General features: G+C 44.2%; 3 protein-coding genes across 3 annotated transcripts; 1 reads left to right on the top strand and 2 right to left on the bottom strand.

Annotated features, from left to right (window-relative positions):
• Positions 1–1091: 1091 nt before the first annotated feature.
• Positions 1092–6445, top strand: srsf4 (serine and arginine rich splicing factor 4). Its single transcript, XM_024296933.1, has 6 exons — positions 1092–1303; positions 3150–3295; positions 4394–4503; positions 4581–4795; positions 5504–5581; positions 5658–6445. The coding sequence occupies exons 1-6, from the start codon at positions 1197–1199 to the stop codon at positions 6118–6120; spliced, it is 1119 nt and encodes a 372-aa protein (XP_024152701.1). The 5' UTR covers positions 1092–1196; the 3' UTR covers positions 6121–6445.
• Positions 6439–11746, bottom strand: msto1 (misato mitochondrial distribution and morphology regulator 1). Its single transcript, XM_024296804.2, has 12 exons — positions 11520–11746; positions 10670–10799; positions 10542–10611; positions 10401–10476; positions 10129–10331; positions 8280–8394; positions 8071–8205; positions 7850–8002; positions 7469–7779; positions 7283–7387; positions 7103–7212; positions 6439–7039 (listed from the first exon to the last, which is right to left on the bottom strand). Exons 1-12 carry the CDS (start codon positions 11601–11603, stop codon positions 6783–6785), a joined length of 1749 nt encoding a protein of 582 aa, XP_024152572.1. The 5' UTR covers positions 11604–11746; the 3' UTR covers positions 6439–6782.
• A 664-nt stretch (positions 11747–12410) lies between these two features.
• Positions 12411–15143, bottom strand: smim13 (small integral membrane protein 13). The gene is made up of 2 exons (XM_024296956.2): positions 14698–15143; positions 12411–13131 (listed from the first exon to the last, which is right to left on the bottom strand). Exons 1-2 carry the CDS (start codon positions 14771–14773, stop codon positions 12941–12943), a joined length of 267 nt encoding a protein of 88 aa, XP_024152724.1. The 5' UTR covers positions 14774–15143; the 3' UTR covers positions 12411–12940.

Here is a 15143-nt window from a genome sequence, read left to right on the forward strand (position 1 = left end):
TTTTTTTTTTTTTTTTTTTCTTTTACTTTTTGTCATTTTTTAAAGTGTTTCCAATAATATCTCAAATGGGTGGGGACAATGTATTTTCTAAATGGTCAACCACTAAAAGGCAAGTATGTTGTCTTTATGTGTTTGAATGGTTTTCTGTTTCAATTTGCAAGGTAATTTTATTTGTTTTCTTATAACCGAAGATAACTTGTAGTTTTATAGTAGGTTGTATAGTACGTGTCATACTCTATGTTACTATGATATATTTTTATGTATTTGTTTACTTTTTTGTAAACATTGAATAATAATGAAACCCAATATGTCTTCCTTGCGCACCATCCTATCGTTGTGGGCAGATGTAGGCCAACTCACTTTTTTACAAATACAAAAAAGACAAACCTGCAGTATTTATTATTTCCAACAGTTTATGAAACCCAGATTTAGGAAGAGTTGTTTTCAATCAACCATTGCTCAAAAATGTCAACAAACAGCCCCCTACTAAGCAGGATGAACAAATCTTTATACTCACAATTTTGTCTGTAAAAAATAAACTGCATTCACTGCTGCCTGTTATATTTTAGATTTTTTTTTTTAGTAGCATGTCAGATTTGACCAAATAAATGTTAAAAACAATCCCTCCTGGTGGACTGATTCCTCTGTTTAAAAGAAAAAAAAGAAAAAAAACAAGGTCAAACCAGGGTCACTTTGAGAAATTTTAAACTCTGGTTTTGACTTTTAAAAACATGAAATTCTTGAAAGTTCTGCTTCTAAGTTTCAGCAAAACATTTTAGAACTCTATTTAGTTTTTACTGTTTTCCAAAGCATCCTTAATATTATAAAGATGGAATGAGATGTTTGATCACATGATAATATATTTTTTATTATTTTTTCTTAGTTCAATAGAACAATGACCTAAATGTTTAGCAGCAGTTATTTTAAGTATGATTATCCCAAACTTTTCTTCAGGGAAAATGTCCAGAAAAATCCACTGATAGTTGCTATTTTCAGACTGGGTGAAAGGCAGCGTGTAGGGATAACCCGTTTACCTGAAGTCCAAAATCAGGGAATAAGAAACCCAACACGCCCCTCCCCCTCTGTCGGCGCCCTATTGTATGAAAGGAGCTTTGTGCCGCTCGCTCAGCCTTGCGTCTCCTCCGCGTGTTTAGCTTGTTGTTCGCGTGCGTTTGGATTCTTCGGAGCTGCAGAGGATGTCGCGCGTGTACATCGGAAGACTGAGCTACAGAGCCAGGGAAAAGGACGTGGAGAGGTTCTTCAAAGGTTACGGAAAGATACTGGAGGTCGACCTTAAAAACGGGTAACTTTAGTGGAGGCTAAAGGCCTCGCGAGAAACCGCGCGCGCATGGCCTCATTGCTACTAGCAGGCCCGGCCTGCTGAAAAAAGGCAGAATTTTCCACTTTTATCAATCCAAACATGGAAGCAAATGGATTTAAATCACATTTCAGTGTCATTGAAACAATTTCCGGCTCATTCTTTTGCAATTAAACATCGCTTTTCGGCGCTGTATGCTTTTAAAGTTCTGAGTGCCTTTCGTTAGCTACGCTAAGCTAGCATCAGACGTGGCAGAGGCGAAAAAAGGCGGCCATCCGCGACGTTGGTGGTCATTTTTTGTTTGCTTTTTACAGACATTTGAGCCGAAATTTGTTATGCAAAAAGGTGTATTGGGTTACTTCTGATTTTTTTTTGTTTATGGACATGTTACAGAATGATCTTCCAACCCCGGTCCTACACCGGCCTACCCCGCTACAGTCAGATGGGCCCCTAAAATCTGCACGATATACCCAAATCGTGCTAATGTTTTGTCAGATGAACGTTTTTAACACTGTATATGTTGGAATTGCATACAAATGTTTACACAGTTCTTGCAAATTGATATAATTTAATTGCACACATTTTGTATGCAACACGTCAACACAGTGGCATTGTTTATAAAAATGTTTGTCCTTAGCTGAAGATATCTGCACACCAACAATTCAGATCCTGTATTCTTCAGTGATCATGGTCAGATTAAATTCTATGAAGTTTGACAAAACTAGACTTATCTATAAATCTGCAGATATGAGCTTTTCGTTGTGTTGATCAAGACTGGAGAATACCAGCCCTAAAGGCGCTCTGTGTCTTCATGTTTTGTAGATATCTGATAGTCTCATGGTTAATGTAGTATCATGAAAGAAATGTGTGTATATATATATTTAGATATCACAATACAGTTGTAAAATTTTGAGAAAAAGGAATCATTTTACAATAATAGTTGTTGCTTTTATCACCTACTTTGTGCCATTTTGCATGTTGTTTACTATTAAAAGTTTTTGAAACACATTTTTATTTTAAGTCATATTAGGCAAGACGGTTGCACAAATTTCGAAATTTTACAATAAAAATATAGATTTGGTATTAAGAGTCAGTACTTATTGATGACAAATGTATAATTTTATCAGTTATTAGTTGAGAATTTACAAGAAAAAATGCATTCATGAGGCAAAAGACTGTTTACTGAGAAAATATAAACGACAAAAAACTAATATTGTGTTTCAGTATGTACGGCATTCTAATATAGCATAAAATATATTTACACAAATGACGAAATATTTAGTCTTTTTCTGAGTCAACATAGTTGTATAAGTATATTGAAAATAAGTTTCCGGAAACTGGGCCTCTTCAAAATAAGATTCCTGATCCACAAAGGGTCATTTTTTACAAGGTTAGTAATACAGTTGCAAATGTCCATATGCACCATGGCAGATGGATAGGCTACCTATAATAATTAAAGCCTTATGGCATCACCAGACATAGCTTGACTTGATGCATTGTCTGCACATAATATGAATGGAGAATTTCGCCCCTAACTTTATTTTGGAAAAAACCCTTTCCTTGTAAAATCTTGACTTTTCCTACTCACGGTACAACTTTATTTTTGAAAATGTTTAACATTTTTTCCTCATAATTTGACTTTACCCATGTATACTAGTCAATTTTTTCCTTCATAGTAAGCCCAATATTCTGTCCTTTGCTTTGCACCCCCAAATGTTTGAATTTCCACTGCATTATATCTTTAAAATAATACATTTCCTTCTTGCATTACCTCAGTTCTATGATGGTTCAGACGACGGCGTTCCTCAGGGTCTCCTCTCGCGTCTTGCAGGTATGGCTTTGTAGAGTTCGATGACCCGCGGGACGCAGATGACGCCGTGTACGACCTGAACGGCAAAGAGCTGTGCGGGGAGAGGGTTATCGTGGAGCACACCAAGGGCCCCCGCCGAGATGGCGGCTATGGTGGCGGCGGGAGGAGTAAGTTCTCATTTGAAATCCCTGCTTGTTTGACATAAATATATATTTCTCTAATCTGAACTGGAGGGGACAAATTCATCATTCTTGTCTTTGGTGGCTGCTGCGCATCAAATTTACATCATCGTGATGCATTTAGGTTTGTTGTACTTTAGAGCACTACGGGGGGTTTAAAGGATTAGATCCCAGATTCCCCTTTTAACGTTCATTTTTACCTTTTATTTGACTGATTCACTTCTCAGATTTGAACCTGGCCTCTTCTTGTTTTTCTTTTTTTTTTGTTTTTTTTCTGGAACAGTAAAACTGGTACTAATGTGCTGCTTTTCTGTTCAAGAGCTGGTTCAGATTGGGTTCTGCACTTCCTGGGACATGATTTAAATTTGTGCGCCAGAGCCACCAATGATGACCAAAACGAAAAGAAAAAAAACATATTTTTTAAAAAATTGGGTCACATTGGGGGTTTTCTGTGACAGGAAATGATTACTTACTGTCAAATATTTGTAAACTTGTAAATTGATTGTTTGAGTTTTCATTTAATTAAAACTGTCAATTTAAAGGTAAAAGATTTAACAAAGAACCTCAATGTTTTAATTGAAAGAGTCCTTTGCTGACTGCCTGCCCCTATTGCTGGCCATGGTGTCCCCCTTTCCAAGAGTGTGGTTTGACCATTCTGGGCCCCTGGGCAGACCAAAAAGGGGAGCCATTGTGAATGAAGACCGCTTTTCCCATTAGGCCCAGGCCGGGTGGTGAGGATGCCATGGGGTTAGGAGCAGATGTGGGTTCAGCTCTTATAGGTGCCTGAAAAACAACCTGTTTTCTAACAGTCAAATGTTGTTAGTTAGGTTAGCTTAGAATCTTGCTGTAGTTGACCGTAAGTACCTCCAGCAGTTATGAATTGTTGTCTATAAACAGGCTAATGTCTACACTATTTTGTAATTTTAAAGTAGATTTTTTTTTAGGCAGACTGCTAAGGAGTTAAATATTTTTTGTTTTTTTCATACTGATGCAGGATTTGTAGCGTTTAGTCTGGAGTTTAGAGTGTGTACGCCCCGTCAGGCTCTTTGAGGCCCTCATTGTTCTGTTTCCTTCTTGCCCCGAAAGGTGGATACGGGCGCTGGGGAGGCAGAGACAGGTACGGCCCACCTGTGCGCACTGACTATCGGCTTATTGTGGAGAATCTATCCAGCCGCTGCAGCTGGCAGGACCTGAAGGTAAGCGGACGATTCCGGAGGAAACCTGAAGTTTGGTTCATTTGGATGCAGGTTAACGTATGAGTTTGTCTTTGCAGGACTACATGAGGCAGGCGGGGGAGGTGACGTACGCCGACACCCACAAGGGCCGCCGCAACGAGGGCGTGATCGAGTTCAGGCAGTACTCGGACATGAAAAGAGCCCTGGAGAAGCTTGATGGGACCGAGGTGAACGGCAGAAAGATCCGGCTCATTGAGGACCGCCCCGGCGCCAAGCGCCGCCGCTCTTACTCCCGCAGTCGCAGCCGATCCAGGTGGGTTGTGGTTCTGTTGGGCTAAGTTTCCTGCATTACTGCTCTGTGCAATGGAGGCGTACAGCTTGTAGAACTGTCAGGATTAGGTAATTCAAGAGCCGCAGTCCTGCATGTTTTCCAACTGGTATTTTCTAATTGGCTGGACAGACCTGAACCAGGTAATCAGTCATGAATCGCGCTATGGCATTACACCTTATACCTGAAGAAGAAGAAAGTATGAAAAAAAAAAACTGTTAGACCACAAATTGTTACTTTAAGAAATATTTCCTTAAAAGAGTTCAGAAAATTCATTCCTGTGAGTAAATTAGGATGTTTATTTAGTCAGCAATGTATGTTTAGGTCGATCGAGCGTTACCATTAGACATTCAATGAGAAATCCCATTATTTCTTAGCATCAAGCTAGCAGACTTTAGTATTATGCTAGAAGAGCCTCCAGAAGAAGCCTGGAGAATCTCAAGATTTGCACTGATTTGACATTTTTCTCCAAGTCTCTTCCAACTGCTGGTGGAAGACATGCGCTAGTAAGCAATAGAAAAAGAAGAAGCCCCTCCTTGGTTGTCCAGTGTGAACATCGTGGGTTAAACATGCATCTAGTAACGTGTCTCCAGTGCGTTCAAAACTGCACGTCAAATGACTGGTGTGTTTGTAGCTGTAGACACGGTGGTGTTTTTAAGCCGGTCGCTGATATCCTAATTTTATTCCCTACAGGTCCCGCTCCAGAAGCCGCAGGTCCCACAAGAGCCGCAGCCGTAGTGAAAGCAGCAGCCGCAGCCGTTCCCGCTCCAGGTGGGGAACTGGGTCAGAACTTGTTTTGTTCTGATTGATCTGTTCTTCACTAAAAGGGTTCTGCTTTGTCCCTCAGAGCGGCGTCCCGCTCCCGGAGCCGGTCCCAAAGCAAGAAGAGTAAGGGCAAGAAGGAGGAGGAGGAGCGCAGCAACGGCGCCCAGAAGGGCGAAGAGCGAAGCCGCAGCCCCAAAAGCAAGAAGGGAAAGAAAGATGGCAAGAAGACCAAGAAGGGGTCCCGGTCCAGATCCAGATCTGGGTCTCGCTCTAGATCTCGTTCCAGATCTGAACCTAAGGATCGGTCCAGGAAATCCGTCTCAAAAGGCCCAGACCCACCCAAGAGCGACGACGAGGCCGGCGAAGGAGAGGCCGAACGGGGCTCCAGATCCCGGTCCCGCTCCCCCGACGAACCCCGAGCCAGGTCCAAATCCAAGTCTAAATCCCAGTCCCCCGCCGGAGCCCGTTCCCGCTCCGCCTCCAGATCAGAGTCCCGCTCCAAATCCCGTTCCCAGTCCCGCTCTCGTTCCCGTTCCCGCTCCTAGGTCATGTCCTGGACTGTGTGACCCCTGCCCCCCTGGTTCCCCCCGCCCTGTATTTACATTCCCCCAGCCCCCCGCCCCCGTTTTGATATGTAGATCAGCCGCTCACGCTCCGTGTATTTCACGCACTCACTTGCCCTTCTGTCGGCTAATCGCGTTTTTTCATTGGAGAACGTCGGAGCGGAACGAGCTGCAGTCCGCTTTTATAAGTTGGAGCCATTATGTCTCAATTTTTTAATCAGATGTAGGAACATGTTTGTTTTTGGCTGTAACACGAAGCAGCTCACCTCTGTGAATCCTTTTGTTTCAGATTAAAATGTGTTCTAGAGTCTGGCTCTGGCTTCCTGTGTCGCATCTTCTCAGGAATCGTCAGCTGATTATTTTATTAAGAAACTTTACAAAAAAACAACTCCATTAAAGGCAAACATTTTAAAGTAAACATTTTCTTTCAGAGAAAAAGCAGTTCTTCAGTCAGAATGTCTTTTACCAAGTTCCCTCTTTTGCTATAAGGAGACAAAGCTGGCATAGTTTTTGATGTCAGAAAAAAGCTGCTGAACCTTCTGTGTTGGGCGCCCTCTTCTGGACAAGTCCAGAACTGCAGCTCATGTTGGGTTCCAGATGTTTGTAGGCTGAGGATGCATAAACATCTCTTCATCACAAATCCGTCAGTCGTCTTCATCTTCAGACGAAGACTGCGTTCTGCCTCCGCTGTCGTCTCGGTAACGGCGTGCCAGCAGGTGCAACTGCTCCAGTGCCTCCTCATAATCGGCCATCTCTGGTCCCTGGGAGAAGAAGCTGGGAGCCATGCGGCGGACATCAACGCCTTTGGCGGCACGGTGAAAATCCGAGAGCCATGGGTCGAGAGTGGACCCCGACTGGAGAGACGTCAGGATGGGCGCCGAGTTAACAGTGGGAGGCGGGGCTACAGAGAGAAGTTTGTTAAAGAAGTTCTGATTGTCATGAACTCGGCTGAGGAGATGCTCACCGTCAGGCGGTTGCACGCTCTGCAGAAAACCTCGAGCGTCCAGGGAGGAGCTGAAAATCTGCGGGAAGGGTGGGGTCAGCTTACAGGGAGAAGAGACCAGCTGCAGCGCCCTGCAGGAACAAGGAGGAGCATGTAAACAGAGGGGAGGGGCTAAAGGTCAGAAACCCAGAGGAAACTCACAGAGGAGCTGAAGGGTAGAAGGACGTCAGGTACGAAGCCAGGACGTCCTCGCCGCTGTGGAGGCTGTGAAGAGGGGTGGGGGGCGGCGCCCCCACAGGAAGACCGCTGGAGGAACAAAGGAGGAGCTTGGGTCATCCTGGACTTTAACAATTCTGTTGGAGGTCAAAAGTTGGAACATCGTCCCACCTGACAAGTTTCTGGCCTTCAAATCCTCTCAGCGTCACCCACTGTCCGTAACAGCGGCCCCCCTCCGGGCAGGTCGACAGGGGTTTCCATGGCAACCCCTCAGCACAGGCAATGAGGGCGTCGGGGAGCGAGGAGCCGTGCATCATGGGAAACGGGACGGCGCCATACGCAGACACCACCTTCCTGCCTGAAACTGCCAGCGAGTCGGCCACCTGCCACATGGGGGCGCTGTTGTTCCTCAGCCGGTACGGAACCGTGATCGCGTCCAGCGCCAGAGCCAGGACGGCGCTGGAGTGGAACCACAGGGAAGGCTGTGGAGGCGGAGGACCGGCGCGTGAACACCAACCAGTGCAACTTAAGGAGAGTCAGAAGGAGACTCACGTCGAAGGAGAGGTGGGGGAACTCCGGAGGCGGAGCGGGGAACCTGGCCAAACCCCCCCGAAGGCCTAGCGGGCAGAACAGCGAGCTGTTGGTGGCCATGTGGAGCATTCCCAGGGTGCAGTTCAGTAGGCGGTACAGGTCCTTCACCGGAGTCTGGACCACAGAGTCGCTTCAGAACCACGTGAACCCCGACGGGCTGCAGCACAACAAGCTCCACTCACCGTATGGATGGGGGTGTTCGGCACCAGACCCCAGCTCAGAATGCCCCTGCCCCCGTAGGAGTCCTGCAACAGCTCCGTGACCTTAGACCCCAAACCCGCGAAACCGTCTGCTACATCACACAGAACCTGGAACCCCTGAAACCCAAACAGAACCATGGGAGAGCTGAGACGGGAGGACCAGCACATGAGAGATGGGGGGGGGGGGCTACCTGGAGATAGTCGCACTCCTCCACAAAGAAGTGCAGCCGGTCCTCCAGCTCCTCCAGCAGCGCCCCCTGCAGGGCAGACTCTCCCTGACCAAACGCCTCCAGGCGGTGCGCCTCCCTGCACAAGCAAACAGAACCTCCTCTAACGCAAATGTCTGAGACTCTTTAAGCCGACGGGGGGTCGTATCTATAGAGATGCCTGTGTGAAAACATGAACTGGACACTTTAGAAATCTAAAGATTTTAACACATTTTAACCATTGACACAACCCACATTTTAGCGCTCAAATTCAAAGACATAAACATTCAAGGTCCGATAGTGTGGCAAGCCAACTAAACCAACCATCTCTGATGTCATTCACTGAAGCGGGTGTAAGAACTGGACTTGACTCCGCCCACTTCAAGGGAAGCTGAGGTTATATGTGCAAAATGTCTTTAATCAGATTAGAATAGAACTGTGTACATGGCCCTGAAGAAATTAATCCGATTGTAACAAACGTTTAAATATGTTGCACATTTGATTAAAATAAATCATTTTGACATTCGCAAAACTTTCTAACATAACATGCGTGGCTACGTTAGTTTTTACGATCATTATTCGGCTCTACGTACAAAAAGCTACCTTTGAAACGTGCGTTCAAGCACGTTTCAAAGACACTTCATTGGAAAAGTCTATGTAAATGTGCACAGCAGAGCTGCCTTGATTAAGTGACTAATAGTCGACAACTAATTTAATAGTCGTTTAGTCTGTACTTTATATTATATGGAATCAGGGTGGAAGTTGAAAGTTATACTAGCCTTTTGGACTATTTTGGCATTTATTAAGGTTTTTTTAGACTGTTTTGGAGTTTAGCTAATATTTCAGCTGCATGTAGATGTTATTTGCTAATTTAGGCTTTTTTTTTTTTTTTGTCCATTTTGGAGCTTAGCTAATATTTAGCTACATTGTAGCTGTTTTAGCCAATTTAGGCCTTTTTTAGGCTGTTTTGGCATCAGGCTAATATTTGCATGCTACCTGTTTTAGTTAATTAAGGTTTTTTTCATTTTTTTTAGGGTATTTTGAAGTTTACGTAATTTTTAAGCCACATGCTAGCTGATTTGACTGACCTGCATCTTTTTAGGCTGATTTGGCATTCAACTAATATTTTAGCTAGCTATCAGCTTCAGCATTTTCAGCTATTAGCTTCGGCGATTTTAGCTATGAACTTCAGCCTATTCAGCTGCCAAATTTATTGAATATATATGTTATATATCTAGTTTTTAGTTATTTTAAAGCTAATAATGGCTAAGATGTGTGTTTTACACCCAGTTTGCGCATGAACCGTTTAGTCGACTATTAAAATAATTGTTTGTTGCAGCACTAGTGCACAGAAAAGCGTTTTCTACACAAGTTACACATCACCCTTAATTTTCGAGCATTTTTGCGTTGATCTTTTATAAGAAAAGTCAGCACAAACGTGCCACAAAGCACATCTCTGGCCTCTGCGTTCAAACCTTGCGTTCGTGCGTAGCTCCACACATTTTTACCACCCCATTTTGGGCTTTACGAACAAAATGCGCGGCTGCTGAATGATCGATGCAAGTTAACTTTCCCACCTGCAGCTGGCAGGAAACAGTAGAAAAAGAAAAAGAGGAAGAAGCCCCTCCCTGCTAGTCCAGTGTGAACACCATGGGCTAAAAGCGCATTCAAGAATTTGTGTTCAAGCATGTTTTTGAATGTGCGTCAAATGCCATGTGTGTTCGTAGCTCCATTAAGGTTTTTAAAAACCACAAACCAATGTGAACGTGCATCAAGACACTTGAATGTCCGTGTGAACAATGTGAAAATCAAAGCTGCAGAGGCGTGGTTTTACCCGTCGTGGTTGTACTGGTGGATGACGGTGATGGTGCGTGGGTGCAAGTGGATCCTCAGGAAGTCGGACCACACCCGGATGCTGCCCTCCAGTCTGTAGCTCCTCTGGATCTGGTTCAGCTGACTGTTCACCGTGTCCACCCCGCCACGTTTTTTCACGGGCTCTCGAGGCGGCGAGGGGAAGTCGGCGAGTATCTCCCCCTTCTGAGGACAGACGCGGAGGTCAGCGGGACGGTTCTCAGAGCAGCTTTGGAACGCAGCATGAATACTCACGTCCAGCTTGTCCAGATCTTTAAGGAATGGGTTTTTTTCTGTAGGACTTTCCTTGTGGGTCACCAAGCTCCCCTCCCTGAGGATGATGGAGCGTTAGCTTTTGAGCCCCCCCAAAATAAAGAAAGCATGTGCTTTGTTTACCAGGTGAGCGCAGAGGCGTGTTCTCCCGAGTCGTATAGACATCCCTCCTGCCGCAGGGTTTGAAGACTTCCTGCAGAGAGCTTCAGGTCAGAGGAGCTGTCAGGGGAGCGTGCCCCCACCCCCATTACCTTTTAGGTCCATGGCGATGAGTCGCGGCGTGTATGTGACGTGTCCACCCGGAGTCTGGCCTTCCCGGAACACCACATCACTCTGGATCTCAGCTGGCGGCGACTCGGGATCGTATGACAAAGACGCATCCTGAAGGAGAACCAGAGCAGACTGTGAAAAGCTCCTAATGTAAAAAAAAAAGAACAAAAAATCTTCCTGGTTCTGATCTTAAGTTTTACACAATCGCTTGATTACTTAAAAATTGTGGGTGACTTGATAAACAAGGAATGTTTTGCTTTCACTAACATCTAGGGTTACATTAACATTAATTGAAGGTGGGAGTATGGTGATTGAGTAGAACCTTACTTGTATTTTATTTTTACTGTCTATTATCCAAAAAGTGGGAAGACTAAGAATGCATGACTTTACATTGAGAAATCTTGTCTCTTTTCATCCTGTAATCTCAGAAATGATGGTTTCTCTCAAGAAATAATTAGAAAGTAGGGATAATCATGTTCTCCTACTCTGTGGTTAAACAAACCAAGCTTTGGGTTCACATTTAACAATAGTGATTACCTAAAAAGTAAGTGTTAACCTGGCTACTAGCAAATCAAAACAAATTGATGAAATTATCAATATGAATCAGCGCATGTAAAGGAAGCGCTTGTCAATAAAGTTTTATTTAATAGAAAACAAAAAAGATCTGCGTCACATAAATCCGCATCAAAAGGGTCCAGTAGCTCATACAGAAACCCCCGATTATCTTTTTGTTTACAGGCGAATCTGCGGATTCACTCTCCTCAAGAGGCTCCGCCCCTCACGACCACAAACGTTCGACCACATTCATATCCGCGCGGAGTATCCGCTCACCTGCAGGTTCCACCAATGAGTCCCGACAAAGTTGGAGAAATGTCCGAGCTGTAGAGTTATAACCTCCCGGCAAAGGCTGCTCATGGCGGCGGAGGAAACTTCACACAAGCAACATCATGTTGGACGGAGAGCATGCGGGGAGCACGGGCGCTTCCGATTGGCCGAGAGCTGCAGTATGGAGGAATGCGATTGGATAAGCTTGCTCCTATCAGAAAGAACACTTCCGGTTGTTAATAAATTTATGATAGAGCAAAATAGAGACGAGTTCTATTATATATTAAGTCTATGGTTCTAGCACACATTTACTAAATTGTTGCAGATAATTATACAGGGTCTTATAAAAGTCACAGAACTAATATAAATTTGGAAAATAAAGCAAATTATGAAAATATTAAAGGTTGTCAACACATTCGCTGTCAACAAAACAGCGCTGGAAAGAAACCTTTTAAAATTATATTTTTGAGCTCAAAATAAATCATTTGTTTCTGTTTATTTTTTTTATCCAAATCTGTTTTATTGGTTTGCTTTTAAAAAGGAATGTCATCTATTTTAAGTATGATTTTATTTATCATATCTTTTTTAATGTGACATTATATATATATATATATATATATATATATTATAATATATATAATTAAAGACTAATTGTGAGTTTCATCTACATACTATTTAGAATGTGGAATTAACAAAATGTATTTTAAAAATTATATTTTTTTATGTTTATAAACAAAGTTTTTCTTTCAACATGTGTCAAAATAAAAGCTGTAAAATGTCTGTGTGATGATTTAAAAGCAGGTTTTTGGTCTTTGAGCTGGATGATGATCCAGATGATCAGCAGGAGGTCAGGAGATCTCCACAAAAGTATTAGTGCAGTAAACATGAAGACTGGCATTGTGGCACAGTGGTTTATTGAACTGAAGCTTCAAAGTCATTAAAACATCATTGAGGAAAACAGAAGCAATCAGTGCTGATGGGTGGGGTTCAGACACACTGAGGTGGGGAGGCCTGGTTGCTATAGCGAGCAGCTTTCTTGACTCCTAAAGGAAAAAAGAAATCTATAAAAAGGAGGCAGGATTGGAGGATCAGATGAACCCCAGCGGAGGCATTGGGTTTCCCACCCTCGAGGACGATGGGGGTGCGTTCAGGAGCGATCCTTTCATTGCACTTGGTTCTACAGGAAAGTGTCAGAACTTGTGTCAGAATGGACTGGCGGCGTTCTTGAAGAACAGCCGGAATTCATTTGGAGCAGCTCTTTAGTTCTGCTGAGTCACAGTGAAGTTTCTTCCTCGCGTACGAGCATGTCCGCTCGTGCTCAGCTCCGATGGCTTTTCCCTTTAAACCAGGAGGTCTGCCTGGTCAGATTAAAGTGGGGATGTGAGGGGGGCGTCAGTGAGGGATCCCCTCTGTGGCGGGCGGCTGCTCTACGACGTGCTCTCCAGCGAGGCCAATTTTTGGCGAGCAGCTCGATTTCGGCTGCGGGTCGGGCCACCGGCCGCTCGGTCCATCTTGGACTCTGACGGTTCAGTTTCAGCCTGCGGCGTGCCGGCGTCCCCGACGAGCTCGCGCAGGAATTTGAACTTGGAGAGGAAGAGCTGCCAGACTACATACCAGCCTGGAAGGAGACGAGAAGATGTTTGAGCATAAGAATTAAAAAAAAAAAAAACAAGAAAATTCCCAGAAATCCCCCCCAAAAAATCACAACAAAGAAAAAAAACTGTTGAGATTTAGTTGATACAACATAATTGATAACATTAGACACTTATAAATCAGCACTAATTGAGACAATTGTGGTTCGTTTATCATAGAAATGATAAATAAGTGTGTCTGAAAGGAAAATACTTTGTTTCTGCTTCTGTTCAACAGTCTAATGGACAGAATTTCAAAATAAGAGCTTTAACCAATTCTACAAAATTGGCAACACTACAAATACACAGAGCATTTGAGAATGCACTGAACGCAGGTTCTTAAACCCACTTCTAAACATGTGATGTTCACACTGGTCTGACACTACTTGATACTAGTCTGTGTACCTACAATTAGTTCAAAATGTCAAAACGGTGCAAATCTCACTCCAGAATTTTTCTTCCACAGCTCCATTCTGACTTCTCACATAATTCCAGCTGGGCACAAACCACAATTATGAATGTGCCCTCCATGATACAGAGTATGAATCATCAGAAATTGAAATTAGAGCCTTCAAGTGGCTAAAAAAGTGGAATGCCCCCTCCAGGTTAGGTAGGAGTCACTTCCTCCAGATGGGAGGGGCTAGAGTCCACTTCCTGTAGTCAAAGCAGACCTTAGAGTTCAGTTCTTTTTGTGTGGTTTGGTGGAGATGACCTCTCCCCCACCAGCCTGTTAACAGCTGGGCGGGCTCCTCTGTGTGCAGCGACCTTGGCCTCAATGTGATGTTTGAGCTTCTTCAACTACCTCCACATGAGCGTCAGGAGAACTGCTGTTAAATAAATATCCGGATTGTCTTGGGACTTCCTGCAGTGCGGTTTCTCCTTAATCACTATCTCCTTGTTAGTATTTATGGGAAATTTGCAAATGAGTTGTTTGACAGCATTTTAAATGTGAAAAACTGAGTGTCTCCCATGCATTAAAGTTATCTTACTTCAACTCAAATATAAAATTAGATTTTATTGTTCATAGTTTTCTGCAAAAAAAGAATTGTTCTAAGAATTTTAAAGATGTATGCACTTTAATTTTAGGATGAATAATGTTGGCATTTGGCCAACCTTTTTCAACACCTCGTGGCTTATGTAATAACTAAGATATATACACAATAAAACCCCACATTTCCCATTTTCAGGGGTTATAGTGGATCTTGGTTTGGTTTTATTTTGAAAGGTTGTTCATGAACTTTAACCTTTTCTTGAAATGTGCACTTTGTTTCCACGTGCGTCTGCACTCCTCTCAGTTTAAATAACTAGTTTTAGATGTCAGGGAAAGTTTCCTAACATAAATATACTGTACAAATGAGGTTTATGAAAGGAGTAACGTCCTCCTCTTCCCCAGTATAGCAGCAGGGCACGCAGACGAACTTAAGGGAGCGGTTCGGCCTTTTTGGACCGTAGCAAGCTAGCTGCTGTTAGCTTCTGAATCTTTAATAAGTTTTGGTTCTGTATCAGCCGCAGATGAACGGAGTTGTGTTACCGGTTGGCACTGGGAGACTCACCGAACAGCATGAAGAGCAGCGCGCAGACCAGCGTGGCCACGATGACCAGCAGCGTGAGGCCGACGCTCTGCCACATCTCAGCGGCCGTGTCTTCCGCTCCCAGAGCGCACAGCGCGGAGGTCTGCCGGGGTCCACCGGCGGAGTAGGGTCACTCGGCTGGCCGGGACACCAACCACGAACGGCGGCTCATCGCACACTCACACCAGCTTCTTGAGTTCACGAGCGGCTAGCCCGGAGGCTAGCTTAGCCGCTAGCCCACAACGGAGCCGCCGCAGCTTCACGGAGCTCCCGGAGCCCCGGAACGGAACGGCAGCGGACGGTAGCTGGTCGGAGCAGGCTGCAGTCCCGCCGCCGACAGCTACATCACTGCTGTCAAGCGACACGAAGCAGCTGGAACCGGGCTAAAGACAACAACAGCAGCGTCACTGAAATCAAACTGAGCATGC

Source organism: Oryzias melastigma, linkage group LG11 (genome assembly GCF_002922805.2).
Source record: "Oryzias melastigma strain HK-1 linkage group LG11, ASM292280v2, whole genome shotgun sequence".
NCBI classification, from domain to species: Eukaryota; Metazoa; Chordata; class Actinopteri; order Beloniformes; family Adrianichthyidae; genus Oryzias; species Oryzias melastigma.